At 37.7% G+C, this 17,172-nt stretch overlaps 1 protein-coding gene across 1 annotated transcript; it reads left to right on the forward strand.

Moving 5' to 3' along the window:
• Positions 1-11,422: 11,422 nt before the first annotated feature.
• On the forward strand, positions 11,423-11,877 carry LOC138446762 (small ribosomal subunit protein uS8-like). Its single transcript, XM_069602111.1, has one exon. The coding sequence runs from the start codon at positions 11,434-11,436 to the stop codon at positions 11,824-11,826; it is 393 nt and encodes a 130-aa protein (XP_069458212.1). The 5' UTR covers positions 11,423-11,433; the 3' UTR covers positions 11,827-11,877.
• Positions 11,878-17,172: the final 5,295 nt, after the last annotated feature.

Raw genomic sequence — 17,172 nt, forward strand, 5'->3', positions numbered from 1 at the left:
CTCTTGATATGGCAAAGTCACCTATAATAAATTAGAGGTACAGAGATGGTGGGCCAGTAAATAAATAAAGATGCATAGTATATTAATGTTGAACTGTAACATAATTTATTCAGCATTACAGAGATTGCTAAGTCCTAAGAAGCTAAAATGATGACCTTGAAAAAAATTGTTTATCTGGTGTAGAAAACAATAAGTAATCATGAGTTTAACTATAAATAATATTTATGGATTATTCCTATCTCAAATGTTTACATGACATTGGTAGTTTCGTAAATGTTTATCTTAAAGTAAAAATAGACTGTCAAACTTTGTGGCTAAATTCTTTGGTAAAATAACTATCAGCAAGTAATACAATGTAAATAATGAGTTGATAATAAATAGACTTGCAGGAGTCAGGAAAGTAAGCAATTGATGTTTTTCAAATATCATTCTAGTTAGTGTAATTAGGCAGTAGGGAGGAGTTTTCAAGTCTTTGGAAAAGTGCTTCTGCAACTTTATACAACCCACACTCCAACTCCGACTGTGAAATTGTTGCTCAGTTTGAATTCTCAATCCATAGAACAAATCATTATGAAAAAAAAAAGAAAAAGAAAAACAGGAACCCGCACTCCATCATGTTCTTAGTGAAACCACATCGCATGCACTCAGGCTCCAGGGTTCCAAATAGTCCAAGCTATTTCAGAACAACAGTGTCTATTTTTCGTTTTGAATGACTGCAATTTCAGTAGCAGCTGTTGCGCTGAAAATTATAATGGTCAACATTTAGTCAGTGCAATGTTTCCCCACCCCCTGCTTCATCAATCAATCATTTGCTTCAGCTACCAGAAAAATCTCAAACTTTAGTTAACAGTAACTTTAAAAGCCTCATCAGAATCTGGCCCGACCTACTGGTCTCCCATGATTTCCCACGGCTTCCTAACATGCAATCTGGGCTCTGTTTCAGCAGTTCCCATACACACCAGGCTCCCTTTGCTTTTCCTTGTTTCGCACATCTCAGAAACCATCTGTTTTTCCCCTACGCTGTACAAACACTGTCTTTTTTGACATCAAACGCTAGTCTCACCTCCTCAAGAAAGTTATCTTTGCTTATGCTAATTTAGCTCTATATGATTTCCCCATCTCTAGACTTCTGTAAACCTCTGAATTTTGTCTTGAACAGTGCTTACTGGTCTTGTCTCCCTAACTTGACTGTAAATTTAGAAAAGCAAGAATCATTTCATCTTTTTCTAGCTTCTAGGAAATACATGAGTCTATGCAAGTGTCTCTATACAAGAAATATATATCTTGGAAAATCATTGTGTGTTAATATGACATTCCTTTCTCTTTCTTCTGAGTTCCTGTAATACTTCACATGAATTTAGTATTATTATTATTATGTCTCAGCTTTTCATAAGGAGCTTACATTTATTCAATCATAACAATAGCTCTTTGAGTACTTACTCTATACTCCAGGCTGTGTGCTAGATACTGGAGAAAACAAAATAAGCAGACACCTGCCATCAAAGAGCTAATAGTCTAGTGATCTTGGCTGAAAGACAAACAAGTGAGGCAGAATGGAGATGAAGTAAGCTTGTGGAAAGAGTTGGGGGACCTCAGAGGACACAGCCACTGACCTTATTGAGTATGGGAAGGACAAAATGATTGAGCTGGGTATTAAAACAAGAGCAAGACTTCACCAGTGGAAGAGATAGTTAGGGAAAGGCTACTTAAGTAAGAACAATAACTCATGCAAACTCCCAGAGGTAGGAATTTCGTTCCCTAAACAGTGAACAGCAAGCAGTAGGATGAGAGGGGAGGGTAGTGACAAAAGAGATGCTTGCAATGGTGGATTGAAATCAGCATCTTGTCCACTGATCAAGGCTTGTTTGATCCTTGGGGGATTTGGGTATCTATTACTACCCAAGAAATTAAAAATCACATACAAATCTAGGGTAACAGCTCAGATCTGGCGAACAGAATCATCCAAGGTAGAGTGAAAAGTACTCTGCACAGCAACATCGTGAGTTTTTAAGAGGTTAATTGGGATTTCAATCACTCTCTTTCTCCTTCTCAGTGTTTTGGTCTTGAACAACTCTAATTTCCAATGCTCCTACCCAACTTCCTTCTTAAACTTTCTTTCAAAACTTTCTTTCAATACTTTCAAAACTTCTTCAATGACTTCTTTTTAAATGTCATGTTTATACTTACACTTATACATATGTCTATACTGATATAGAATATATGATGAAGATACATATATTTTGAGTACTTGTTAGATGCAAGGCATCTACTTATATTATCTGTTTTTGTGTATCTCTCTTATAATCCCACCCACCATACAAATCATCCACAAAGCACTGAGAGGTTAATTAACTTGCTAAAGTTCACACAGCTACTAGACAGTAGAGCTAGGATTGACAGTCACCTGGACTTCCAGAGCTGTTGCTCTAAATTCTTACATTCAGCCACCCTGCCAAGAACAGAGCAAGCTTTGTCACAGTATCAGGCTGTGGATAAACTTTCCAGGTTGCAACCACCAAGTACAGTCTTCATTAGAGACTCACTGAAGCCTGGGAGGTGACTTGAATTAACAGAGGGGGAGGAAAGACAGAGAGCAAATACAGACAAAAAAAGTTGCTTGTTCCTCTAACTACCTTTACACTCAGGAAAGCAGCCCCTAACATTATCTTTGTGCTAAATGACAAGCTGACTTGAGGCTGAAGGTAAATTGAGAAACCCTTCTCCTGGAGTAGAAGACTCTAACATCAGATTGAATCTCCAAGTTGGGTATTAGCAGTTGACTGCAAAATTTGGCTTCATGACTTTCTGAGCAATTTTTAACTGAAGGTTTGCCATTAAAATATTTATGAATTCAACTTGTATGTGAGTACTTTATGATATCACTGCATTTTCTGCTTATACCTAATTTTTCTCTGTGTAGATCAGAGGACTGTCAGTTTACACAATAGCCAGTTACTACATTTCTAGAAAGCTTAGTATGCACATAAATGAGCAGTGATGGCTCAGATGGAAAAGAAATCAGCCTGCAATGTGGGAAACCCAGGTTTAATCATTGGATTGGGAAGACCCCCTGGAGAAGGAAATTGCTAACCATGCTAGTGTTCTTGCGTGGAGAATGGCATGGGCAAACCAGTCTGGCAGGCTACAGTCCACGGAGTTGCAAAGGGCTGGATACACCTGAGCGACTAACACTTTCACTTTAGTATGTACATATTACACTTCTGTTCCTTAGAGTTTCTCTTTGTTCCATTCTTTTCTCTGTTTTGACTATCAAATATTATACTGTAGTAGTACTTTGATTTGTTAATGTTGGTGAAAAAAGGTAAAACTTCTTACTTGTGAGACAGGAAATTTGATTTATCACAATTATTTGAAATTCAGAATGAAAGATAAGTCAACATTTTTCTTTGGTTATTCACTTAAAGATGATGTATTAAGTGGTTATTAAAAAACTGAGAAAAAAGCAGACATTATTAAATAAATATTTTAAAAATATTTTAAAACTCTGGCTCAGCTATGTAAATAGGATGAGGAAAAATAATTTTTCTTTGTAGTAGTTTGAACTTAACATATATATATTATTTTTGATAAATGACTGAAAGAAACCAAAACTATACTAATGTTTTCACTTATTATAAAGGTCAAATTGTGAATAGGAGAAAAGAAAATTTCACTCCTAGCTTACATTTAATATTTTTACATTAAAATTTACCTGAAATGCTCAATATAGGTAACAAATGAATGGTAAAAAAGTGGTAATGTTATTCTTACAGGTATTACACTTTAATTTTCATAATAATTTAATAAAACTGACAACATGTTGACTTTATGTTTATATTTCCCTTTTAGTTTCTTATATTAAAATACAATCAAGTATTGCTGGAAAGAATAGGGTATACTGAATGGCCTTTAAAAAACATAGTCTATGAAATGAATATTTAAAAGATGGAAGATACAGATCAGTAAAGGGAGTTTCTAATCTGATAAACTCTAAATTAAAGGAGAGAAAGAATTTTAAAAATATGTAAACATAATCATCAGAAAGATACTGTTTCTTATGGTTGACATTGCCACATTATTCTCAGGTCGCTTAGGATTTATTAGTATTTTTTCTCTTCCTTCATACAAAAAAGATGCTTAGCAGGGCAGCAAAGCTGTCAGAATTAAGGCTACATTTCCCAGTCTCTCTTGTAAGAAGCTATGACCATGTGATCGATATCAGGTCAATGAGGTTTTAATAGGAATATATTGCAGCTTTTCCTTCCATCTTATCCCACTCGCTTTGTATAGCTGCTTAGAACTGGAATGGGAGGCTGACATTCTATTTCAGATTATGAATAGCAAGGTCATAGCCTAAGGCTCATGGTTCAGAAAACTGGAAGAAGCCTGGGTCCCTGAGAACCTTTGGAGCAATACTATCACATCATTCTTGGATTGCCAGTGCCTGTGACATTTTTTTTTTTTAATGTGAGAAAAAACAAACTTCTGTATTTTTGGACCGCTGTTATTATTTTTTTTTAACTTGAAGTAGATCTTAATCCTAATTAAAACGTATTAAGGACTTACATGCAGAAACAAAGAATTTTATGGTACCCAGAGAAATATAAAATAATCTAACACAGTAACTCTCAGACAAATAGATAAGCTAACAACAGATATATAGGAAGTTCAAATGTGTTTATTCAGTGGTTTAAAAATCACTTTAACCTTTAATTTTTTTTCTTGTGAACTTTGTCTTACATCGAATAAAGGACACACAGCACATATGCACAATTTAAAGAATTAAAATGAGCACCTAGGGACGCATTACTAAAACAAGTCAGTAAAGTAAGCACTGCCAGTATCTTTGAAGCTTTGTGTGTGCTTCTCCCTAATACATCATGCTTCCTTTCTCTATACCCAAGGGTAACTTCTTCCCTGACTTTATGGTAATCACTAAATTTCATCTCTTGCAATGTATTATTCCACTCAAATAATGTTGGAAAAGATTGTTTTTGTTTTTAGCCTGATACAAACAAAATCAAACCAGTTCTTTGTTGTTAATACTGAAAGAAAAGAAAGCACAAAACTGACTAATTCAGGTTAGACGTTTCCACTCCATGTTTTGGCATCATGGAGTCACCAAGAGTTTGCCCCAGTGTTGGATGGGTCTTAAGACTTCCAGTTTCAAAGTTCTCCAAATAATAGTCATTCATTAGTATGAACAACTCCCAATGTGTGTTGTGTACAGTAATAAGTGATTTTGATTTGAACCATTTAGATTTCACATATAAAAACAATGTAATACATGAGAGAGTGCCTTAAAGACGTTTCTTTGCCACAGCTTATTGTCATTTTTTCCTTTTTTTTTGGAACTTAGGGCAAGATTACATAATTACATTTATATTGAAATTCATAAATATTTCTTTCTACATCATTATGAAAATAGTGATTTCATATATTTATTAATGGTTTTAGGAGACAAAAGATGTTACAAAATGTAATTTCTGCTATCTGATTTTGTCTGAATCACCTAAGATAGAGCTTATCTTTTTTCTGCTATTTGCCCCTATTTGTACCTTCCCATTTGTTCCTAATTAAAGGAGCATAACAAATTTGATTTTACAAATCAGATTATTACTGAGATTCCTTGAATCTCTCATTTATGTTGTCATAATCATTTTGGTTTCAATTAAAAAAAGTGACAACTGCTTAAGAAACAACTTGCTCTTATTAAAACTGGCATATTTGTCATTAAATTAGGTACTTATTTTGGAGCTTATTTTATAACATTAATAATTTCATTATTTTGATGATAGGGTATTTGTTTCCCATACTTAACATTTGGAACAGTTATATAAGCAACTGACTCATGAATTTAATCTGAATACTCAATGTGCTTGCAATCTCATGGAAGACAAGAGAAGTAAACAAATTAAATGACTATGAGACCCAAGCAAATAGGCATGTGAATCAATGATAAATGAATTTTTATTAACAAGAATGTTAATGAATCAGAGCATCTCAGTCTATACTGATGATGAAGTAGAGTTTGTCTGACTTATGGTAATTAATAAAATACCCTTTCTTCTTTTATGAAACAGGATATATATGTATATATGTACATGTAAGCTGCTTTGCTTACAAGCATACATGTAAGCATACACATACATGTATATATGTATGTACAAATGTATATAAACACACACACATATCACAAATGCTTCAGGTGCAAAAAAACACATATAAAATGTATTTAGTCAAGTTTGAAGGAAGACACATTGTGATTATCATAGACTATGCATATCCGTTGTTCATCATAGCAATGTTGATCTGACATATTATTAGGGAATCATTTGAATAGCTACAAGCTACACACCTATTAGTTTGTGTTATCATGACTAGTCCTCAGCCATGGATAACCAGATGCCCTATTGCTGTCTAGATCTGTGATTTTCTAAAGATCCAAAAGTCACTGCTAAGCATTCTTTATCTTCCCCACATTCTTATACAACAGATTAAACACAGAAACACCTGTGATGCAGGATAGAATTGAGAGCTCTTATAGCCTGTGCTTGGGTTTGAACCCTGACTCTGCCAAGTGTAACAAGCTGTGTGATCTGCTGGTAATTGTTTAAGCCTTTGTGCTTTCAGTCTCTGCATCTCTTCAAGGTGGGAAGAGTCACGTCTCATATGATGGCTGTAAGAATGAAGTGAGATCACATAGGCTGAACCCTTAGAGAAGAACCTGGCACATAACAGGCACCCAAAATCCCAGCATTATTTTCATCCCAAGATATGCTTATCATTTATATGAGTCTAGAAACCTTTTTCTTGAGATATCAAAATAAATCATGGGCAGATATGAGTAGATATAGTAAGTTCCCAAAGTCTGTGGTCTTAATAACATGTTCATACATGTGTGCTAAGTTGCTTCAGTCATGTCTGACTCTTTGAAGCCCCATGGACTGTAGCATGTGAGGCTCCTCTGTCCATGGGATTCTCCAGGCAAGAATACTGGAGTGGGTTGCCATGCCCTCCCCCAGAGAATCTTCCTGACCCAGGGATCGAACCTGCATCCCTTTTGTCTCCTGCATTAGCAGGTAGGTTCTTTACTGCTGAGCCACCAGGGAAGCTCAATAACATGCTCACCTCTGTCTTATTTCTGAGAATTAAATTCCTCACAATGCTAACAATTATGGTACTGGACATTTAAAAGTTAAACTTTATCTAGGTTTTGCTTACTTAGTACTGAAAGTATTTCATAAACATTTCAACTCTGCCATTTTTTCAGAGTGACAAGACAGGACCATCTTAGCCATTTTTGCTTCCACATGGTTAGCCTCTCTTACAGACAGCAGGTATTCAGAAAGTGCTGAGTTGAATGAGTGCAGTCAAGACTCTGCATCCTAGGGTTCTTCATCCTAGGTTCTGCATCCTGGAATTCAACCAACCTTGGGTCAAAAATATCTTTAAAAAATTTTTTTAGAAAGTTCCAAAAAGCAAAAGCTGAATTTGCTGAGGGCAACCCACTTCCCTCTCCAGGGAATCTTCGCTACCCAGGGGTGGAACCTGGGTCTCCTGCATTGCAGGCAGATTCTTTACCATCTGAGCCACCAGGGAAGACGCAGATGTACATAGGTGATGTGCAAAAACTACGCCATTTGTATAAGGGACTTCAGCATCTACATATTTTGGTATCACCAGGGATCCTGGAATCATTGCACTGTGGATACCAGGAGATAATTGTAATTTCTTACTCATGTTCTGTCTGCTTACATGATGAGTGATGACCTAAAAGTATTTCTCATTTCCTCATCCCATTGCCCTTCAGATGATTAGGTCTGCCAGTATAGATGCATTACCAGCTTTAATTTTTACATTATTATAAAAATTTTACATTTTGAATGTAAAATGTAGTATTTTACATTATTGTTACCTAAATACCAAAATTCTAGATTTCTCCATGAAAATCATATCATTTTAGCAGAACTTCTCTTGAGAGTCCCTTGGCCTGCAAGGACATCCAACCAGTCCAATCTGAAGGAGATCAGCGCTGGGTGTTCTTTGGAAGGAATGATGCTAAAGCTGAAACTCCAGTACTTTGGCCACCTCATGCGAAGAGTTGACTCATTGGAAAAGACTCTGATGCTGGGAGGGATTGAGGGCAGGAGGAGAAGGGGACGACAGAGGATGAGATGGCTGGATGGTATCACGGACTCAATGGACATGGGTTTGGGTAGACTCCAGGAGTTGGTGATGGACCGGGAGGCCTGGCGTGCTGTGATTCACGGGGTTGCAAAGAGACACAACTGAGTGACTGAACTGAACTGAACTGAATGACATCAGAGCGCTGATTTGGAGACCACATTCATTATTCTAAGTGGCCAACAGAGTGTGCTGGTGCTCTGTATACAGGAGTAACAGTTGAGAACAGCGGTAGTGTATCAGATTAATTTCAACTATCTGGTTTGCTTGAAACAACTGAAGTAAAGAATGAGACTATATTCTGGAGTGGGTAGCCATTTCCTTCTCCAGGGGATCTTCCTGATTCAGGGATCAAACCTAGGTCTCCTACATGGCAGGCAGATTTTTTTACTGTCTGAGCGAGTAGGGAAGGCCATCCTTTTTTACTGGAGTATAATTGCTTAACAATGTTGTGTTAGATTCTGCTGTAAAACAAAGTGAATCAGGTATGTGTATACACATTCTCTTCCCTCTTGGGACTCCCTCCCGCTCCCCTCATCCCATCCCTTTTTGTCATCACAGAGCACAGAGCTGAGTTCCCTGAGCTATAAAGCAGTTTCCCACTAAAGAAAACAAAAGTTCAGCAACTTTAGTGTTATATAATGTATGGGCATGTTCAACATGAATATAAAATAAGAGAAAAATGGAAATTTTGAGTTTTCCTTGTTATATGGGTTTACTATACAGCATCCTACTCTATGAATATAAATTAAAGCTCTTACTAACTATATATACTAAAATTCTGTACTCTCGCTCAATTACATCTAACATTTTAGGCTCCCATATTAAAAATAAGTACATGCCCTTATACATTTCATAGGCTAGAACTTCATACACTTATTATGATTTTTTTTGATTTTGTTTTAACAACAAAAACTTTCTCAGGGATATGATTGAAGAATATATTCAATGCATTCAATCCAGCATTCATTTACCAAAATTAGCATAGAAAATATTTTTTTAAATGTCAATAGTAAGCAAAAAGGCAAATAAAGAAAATCCCAAATGGTTAATTTCTATTCACCTTCTATTTTTCATAGACTTGCCCAGCATTTAGAAAAATTAACTGTTTAGCTGTATTTCAGGAATAAGTATGCTTGTGATTTTATTTTCCGTGTGTGTGTGTGCATGCACACTTCCCATAATGTGTGTCCTGTGGGAAACTGACCATAAACTCTGATAAATAAGAATACCTGCTTAGGGCCCTAGTAGACTGTCAGCTTCTCAGCATATATGATTCTGACCAACATGATAACAATTTTCAATTCGGATGTTGAAACAGACATATGTCATTCTATTCAGCTGTCCAGCATCTGAATTGGAGTAATATTCTGAGATCTTGTAAGTCTAGGGGGAAGAAGAATCAACCTTATATTATGGGAACTTAAAATGCCAGAGGCTTGCTTTCCCATCCTTCATTGCCTCTGGGCTTAGTAATTCTGCCAGTCACAAGCATCTACCCCAAGGATGGAATTGGAGCCCTCTGGACCCAAAGCAGCAGAAAGTCATGAGTCTGTATGGGAGTGGTCATTCTCAGAGTATTAGGGCTTGCAATGCAAGCTGCAATACTCAGAGCTCAGTGTGGAAATAAGTTTCTTTAGCAGATCAGTTCTGTGTGTGATGTGGGCTGTCGTTTCTTCCAGGTATGTAACACTAAGCCTGGTTCCCCAACCCTCCTGTTGATTCTGTGAAATGCCTAATTTTTTTTTCAACTCACATCAATCAAAGTCAAATTCTGTTGCTATTCAATACTACATAATGGTGATATGCTTGGCATTTTGAAGTTGTTCTTCTCAGTGAAAGTCATTTATAGCTCCTTCCTTGCATAGTTGTAGGACATAGAATTTTAATGGATTGAAAAATATCAAAGGGCAACAGCTTGAACACTAATTTTGGCCAGAAGAGAGACAGCTTCCAGCTGCCAGTAAGCATGGTCATAGTACTGCAGTGATTACAGCAGGTGGCTCAGGCCAGGTGGAGTCAGAGGATGCAGACTTTGACAGTTTCTTCTTGAGCAAGTTCACAAGCAGAGTTTGAGAGGAGAGGTCCTCAAATCAGAGAGCAACAGTTAGCAGAGATAACCAGGGATGAGACTAAAAAGCATCAGCATGTACAGTGGAACGAAAAATGAAAAGGGAAATGGAAACTAACCAACATTAGCTATTAAAGGAGCTCTGTTAGGGTCAGAGTTCCTTAGGGGCTGTGGCTTTTATCACCTTATCGCCAGCACCTAGCATAGGCTTCACACTCATTAGCTCTACTTGGTTCTCAGTAAACATTTTTAAAGATTGTTCTGGTTGGTGTCTAAGTAAAAACATAAAGTGGAAAAAAGAAAAAGAAACTAACAAACACAAAATATTTTCTTGTTGCCTTTTCTTTGACGATGAAATGTGAAAGTGTATACGTTTAAAGAATATCCCACAAAAGTGATGCATGATTTTATTGAATGTGTTTTAAGTGTAGAATGAAAATAGTTCTCATCAGTTTATATAGATTCTATTAACTAATCTCTACTAGGGTGCTTTGTAAAAATCAATAAATAAACAAAAGGAGAGAGAGAAAAAAAGAGAAAGAAACAAAGGGAGGAAGGAAAAAGGGAAAGAAGGAAGGAAGGGAGTGCAGGAGGAAGAAAGAAAGGAAGAAAAGGGAAGAAGAATACACACATGTCTAGAGGCACTGAAATGACAGTGCCTACAGGACTAGTGGACACGGAACAACAGACTGGTTCCAAATAGGAAGAGGAGTCAGTCAAGGCTGTGTCTTGTCACCCTGCTTATTTAACTTCTATGCAGAGTACATCATGAGAAATGCTGGGCTGGAAGAAATACAAGCTGGAATCAAGATTGCCAAGAGAAATATCAATAACCTCAGATATGCAGATGACACCACCCTTATGGCACAAAATGAAGAGGAACTAAAAAGCCTCTTGATGAAAGTGAAAGAGGAGAGTGAAAAAGTTGGCTTAAAGCTCAACATTCGGAAAACTAAGATCACGGCATCTGGTCCCATCACTTCATGGCAAATAGATGGGGAAACAGTAAAAACAGTGTCAGATTTTATTTTGGGGGGCTCCCAAATCACTGCAGATGGTGATTGCAGCCATGAAATTAAAGATGCTTACTCCTTGGAAAGAAAGTTATGACCAACCTAGATGGCATATTAAAAAGCAGAGACATGCTCTTTCCGCCATCTTTCCATGCCGCCATAATGGTGCGCATGAATGTCCTGGCTGATGCTCTCAAGAGTATCAACAATGCCAAGAAGAGAGGCAAACGCCAGGTCCTTATTAGGCCATGCTCCAAAGTCATCCTCAGGTTTCTAACAGTGATGATGAAGCATGGTTACGTTGGCGAGTTTGAAATCATTGATGATCACAGGGCTGGGAAAATTGTTGTGAACCTCACAAGCAGGCTAAATAAGTGTGGAGTGATCAGCATCAGATTTGATGTACAACTCAAAGATCTAGAAAAATGGCAGAATAACCTGCTCCCATCCTGTCAGTTTGGTTTCATTGTACTGACAACCTCAGCTGGCATCATGGACCATGAAGAAGCAAGACGAAAACATATAGGAGGGAAAATCCTTGGATTCTTTTTCTAGGGATGTAATACATACAAATAAAATGCCTCAGAGGAAAAAAAAAAAAAAAAAGCAGAGACATTACTTTGCCAACCAAGGTCTGTCTAGTCAAGGCTATGGTTTTTCCAGTAGTCATGTATGGATGTGAGAGTTGGACTGTGATGAAAGATGAGCACCAAAGAATTGATACTTTTGAACTATGGTGTTGGAGAAGACTCTTGGGAGTCCCTTAGACTGCAAGGAGATCCAACCAGTCCATTCTAAAGGAGATCAGCCCTGGGATTTCTTTGGAAGGAATGATGCTAAAGCTGAAACTCCAGTACTTTGGCCACCTCATGCAAAGAGTTGACTCGTTGGAAAAGACTGTGATGCTGGGAGGGATTGGGGGCAGGAAGAAAAGAGGATGACAGAGGATGAGATGGCTGGATGGCATCACTGACTCAATGGACGTGAGTTTGAGTGAACTCCGGGTGTTGGTGATGGACAGGGAGGCCTGGTGTGCTGTGATTCATGGAGTTGCAAAGAGTCGGACACGATTGAGCAACTGAACTGAACTGAACTGAACAGGACTAATCATGACCATGACTCTCACAGACCATCACAGCCATGGGTTTGTTCCAGAAACCTTGGCCAGCTCAAGTGTGCAGGATGACTAGTCTATTTGAAAAAGCTACTTATTTAACACAGAGCCAAATTCAGGGAGGCAATGTTAAACGTCACTGATGCTTTGAAACTGTGGTGTTGGAGAAGACTCTTGAGAGTCCCTTGGACTGCAAGGAGATCCAACCAGTCCATCCTAAAGGAAATCAGTCCTGAATATTCATTGGAAGGACTGATGCTGAAGCTGAAACTCCAATACTTTGGTCACCTGATGCCAAGAGCTGACTCATTGGAAAAGACCCTGATGCTAGAAAAGATTGAAGGCGGGAGGAGAAGGGGATGGCAGAGGATGAGATAGTTAGATGACATCACTGACTCAATGGACATGAGTTTGAGTAAGCTCCGGGAATTGGTAATGGACAGGGAAGGCTGGCATGCTGCAGTCCATGGGGCCACGAAGAGTTGAACACCACTGAGTGACTGAACTGAACTGACTGAATATCTGAATGACATTTAGCATTGCCTTTGACAGAGAATGAAGGAATTAAAAATTTAAAAAAAAGAAAAAGAGCAACATCAAAAAATCACAAAGCCAGACTTCAGCACTTAGAGTTTTGAAATTTCTATCTCACACTTGAAAGAACCAAAGTATAGCCTCCAAAAAGTTAGCTGTCACTAAATTTGGCAAGTTTTAAAATGACCTCACCTTAGAAAAATTATGTTCAGTTAGGTTTATTTCTGAACTCGTATTTTCCTTCAACATACATCAAAATGTAAGCTCCTTGAGGGGAAATGTCTAATTTATATGTTTGTCTCTATATTGCCAATGTCTAAGACAGGGCTTGATGTGGCAGGTGTTAAAAAAATTGGTTAAATGGACTGATAAATGAAAAAAAACTCATCTTTGGTCTTCAGCAAGCTGCTATTGTCTATATTTTGATTTTAGGACAAGATCCAAAATCACTTGAATAAAGGTATAAATGGCTGAACAGTAGTTTAAAATAATTCCCTTATTATGACTATATTATTTGCTTTGGTATTATAGTATGTTGTTTTGCTTCTACTGAAAATTATGAAATATTATAAAGATGCTAAACTTTTAGTTTATGCACACTGTATATTATATATTTATTAAGTGAAAGCACAAGTGCAGAATCATTCCCAGACCTTCAAAACAGGTAGAGACTGGGAAGAGAAAAGGAAAAGAGAAATTTTGATATGATAATGTTTTTCTTCACCCAGAAAAAAGATAGAGTCAGATAAAAATATTTTTGCTAAGTTGTCATCTTTGAGTACATTTGCAAAACACAAAAGCAGGTTTCAGCCTATTTTATAGATGAGTTTCTCATGACATTAAAATGAAAATGAAAGCCTAACACATTTGTATTCTGTCTCCAGCATGGCAATGTGGACTATTAACATCTTGTGAAAAGCTGCATAGAGGTTTGAGGTGGCGGGGAGGACATGTGAGCACCTTGTTTGACTAATGAGTCATCATCCTTTAGCATCTGGAAGGCAGGGGGACCCTTTCTCAGATAGCAGTAGATCGTTTCAAGGCAAATATAGAATGAATCGAAGTTTAGATGGGGGCATGAACCCAATGTCTTTAATCACTGTTTCTCCTTTGAGTTTTTGAGTGGCTTTTCATTGTGGCTGATGGAAGACCCATCAACACTTAATAAGTAAAATGGCCTTTCAATTTAAATAGTGACTTTGATTTTTCAAATCATAATCAGAAAATGATGAATAAAGGAGAATTGGGAGAAATTTATTGTAAGTTTCAAAAGTCCCTTTTATAGGTACTCTGAGTACATGATTGAAATTATTTCTGTTAAAAATAGCTTACATAACTAAATGTTGAAATGGAAAAGTAGCAAGCAGCAATTTGATGAAAGTCATACTTCTGTGACTTTAAAGTTTGTAAAGTTACGTTTTAAGTCCAAATAAGTACCATGGTTCAAGTGTTTGATAGAAAATGCTCAAATTTTCTCATTCGGCTGAGGAGTCACAGAAATTCCTTTTTTTGAGCCCACTGCACTCAAATAATATTGCCACTGTTTTTATTTATTTTTCTTGGGTGCACTGGGAAGCATGTGGAACTTCCGTGTCCAAGCATTGAACCAGTGGCTGCTGCAGTGGAAACTCAGAGCCCTAACCATTCGACCACCAGGGAAGTCCTGCCATTGTCCTTAGCAACACATTTACAGCATCTTAGCATCTCACCACTGGACTACAGGACATGACAAAGCCTCTCCTGGCCACTGTTTCATTTTTTAACTCTGGGTCTTTGCCTGTTTTGTGCATTTCTTCAGATTATTTGTTGACTGTTGAGTATTTCTCAGGAAGAAGGTGTTGTTTACGATCTGGCCAAACTGTCACTTTCATGGTAGTTTTACCTGACCTGCCCAAAATGATTAGAGGGGAAGTAAAAGTGGATATTAGACCTTCTGAACCCTATATTTTAATAAAAATGGAAAATAAGTCTGACTTGTCATTTTCCACACCCCCATCTCCCTCTGAAAAAAAAGATCTTTTTTTTGGTCCCAACTTAGGTGAAAGAGGCTGTCACAATGAACTTTTCTGTGTTACAAGCCAATTTAAAGCTTAATGGAGTGTATATGTGTGTTTAATTTTTATTGGACTATAGATGCTTTACAATGTTGTGTTAGTTTCAGCTGTACAGCAAAGTGAATCAGCTATATGTTTACATACCCTTCTCTTTCAGATTCCTTCCCATTTAGGTCTCATTCCTTCCCACAGAACATTGAGAAGAGCTCCCTGCACTATAGAGTAGGTTCTTATTAGTTTTCTTTTTTTTTTATTTTTTAAATTTTAAAATCTTTAATTCTTACATGCATTCCCAAACATGAACCCCCCTCCCACCTCCCTCCCCATAACATCTTTCTGGGTCATTTATAGTAGTGTATATATGTCAGTCCCAATCTCCCAACTGATAAATTGGATCCCATCAAGATAAAGTAAATTTTAAAATAATAAAATTATTATTACTCATTATCTTCACTTCCCTAATGGTTCAGCTGGTAAAGAATACACCTGCAATGCAGAAGACCTGAGTTTGACCCCTGGGTTGGGAAGATCCCCTGGAGAAGGGAACAGCTACTTATTTCAGTATTCTGACCTGGAGAATTCCATTGACTATATAGATCATGGGGTCGCAAAGAGTTGGACACAACTGAGCAACTTTCAGTTTGATTATTTTCTGCCTGTCTCCATTCATACCCCTTAAAAATGAATTCTTCAAGAACTGGTGTCTATTAACCTCCTGGTTTTACTTGCTAACCTCCAGTAGATGATTTGATGAGCAGCTGGGCTGCTCTATATCTAAAATCCCAAGCAAGGTATAGAAAAAGCTAAAGAAAAGAGGAGTACATAAACTGGACAAATTTCTTCTGTTAACTGATAGTTAGTAATACCAGCTATAAAATATCTATTTTCAGGTGCACATACCAAATTTATTTGTGTCAAAGTAGAGGACTGAAAGTGAGCTTCCCCAGTAGCTCAGCAGTAAAGAATCTACCTGCAAAGCAGGAGATGGGGATTCGATCCTTGGCGGTTCCATCCCTGAGTCAGGAAGATCCCCTGGAGGAGGGCATGATAACCCACTCTAGTATTCTTGCCTGGAGAATCCCATGGATAGAAGAGCCTGACGGGCTATAGTCCATGGGGTTGCAAAGAGTCAGACATAAATGAAGTGACTTGGCAGGCAGGCAGAAGATTGAAATAAAAATCCCATCTGCTTCTTTGTGCTCCACCCATTTAATTATTACAGGTATCCCCAAAGCAGAGTAGGTATTAACAGAATGCAGTTCATATGTAAAAACGGTGAAGAGTTTAACAATTGTTAAAATGAATGCTTGGCAGAAATGCAAGAAAATATTGGGCAAAAAGGACCTGCTTTTCAGATCCCTGACTCTTTCAGTTGCCTTCTGCTTAACCCAGATACCTTGGTGCAGCTGAATTCATAACTCACATCTTTTCTTCTCTCATTGCTTAAAGTTGTAGCTGAAGCTATGATGTAAGGAGGCATCATACTGACCCTGTCGACCCCACATAACTTAAAGGAGCAAATGGCCCATTTTTTCCACTTCCTATCTAGTCTGTTTACTCATGGATATGTCAGGGAGGCAAGGCCTTCTTTCAGGACACTGGGATCTTGGATGATATATTTGCCTTCATTAGTTTAGCCAGTTGACTGGGAGCACCTCACAAGCACTTTGACCTGATTGTATTATAACAACTATTAGTATCCTTCAGCCCTGATATTCTGCAAAACAAAAAACCATATGCTAAGGCCTCTTCGGGTGTTGCGATAGGCCATATGAAGAAATGAACAAGCCTTAAATCCTTGCAGGCAGCTTTGAAACAAAGAACATACTTTTGAAAAATGTAAACTTAGTAGCCCCATTATTTTATTCAGTTCAGTTCACGTCAGTTGCTCAGTCATGTCTGACTCCTTGCGACCCCATGGACTGCAGCACGTCAGGTTTCCCTGTCCATCACCAACTCCCAGAGCTTGCTCAAACTCATGTCCATTGAGTCAGTGATGCTGTCCAACCATGTCATCCTCTGGTGTGCCCTTCTCCTCCCACCTTCAATCTTTCCTGGCATCAGGGTCTTTTCCAATGAGTCAGTTCTTCACATCAGGTGACCAAAGTATTGGAGTTTCAGCTTCAGCATCAGTCCTTCCAATGAATATTCAGGACTGATTTCCTTTAGGATGGACTGGTTTGATCTCCTTGCAGTCCA

Source organism: Ovis canadensis, chromosome 10, assembly GCF_042477335.2.
Source record: "Ovis canadensis isolate MfBH-ARS-UI-01 breed Bighorn chromosome 10, ARS-UI_OviCan_v2, whole genome shotgun sequence".
NCBI classification, from domain to species: Eukaryota; Metazoa; Chordata; class Mammalia; order Artiodactyla; family Bovidae; genus Ovis; species Ovis canadensis.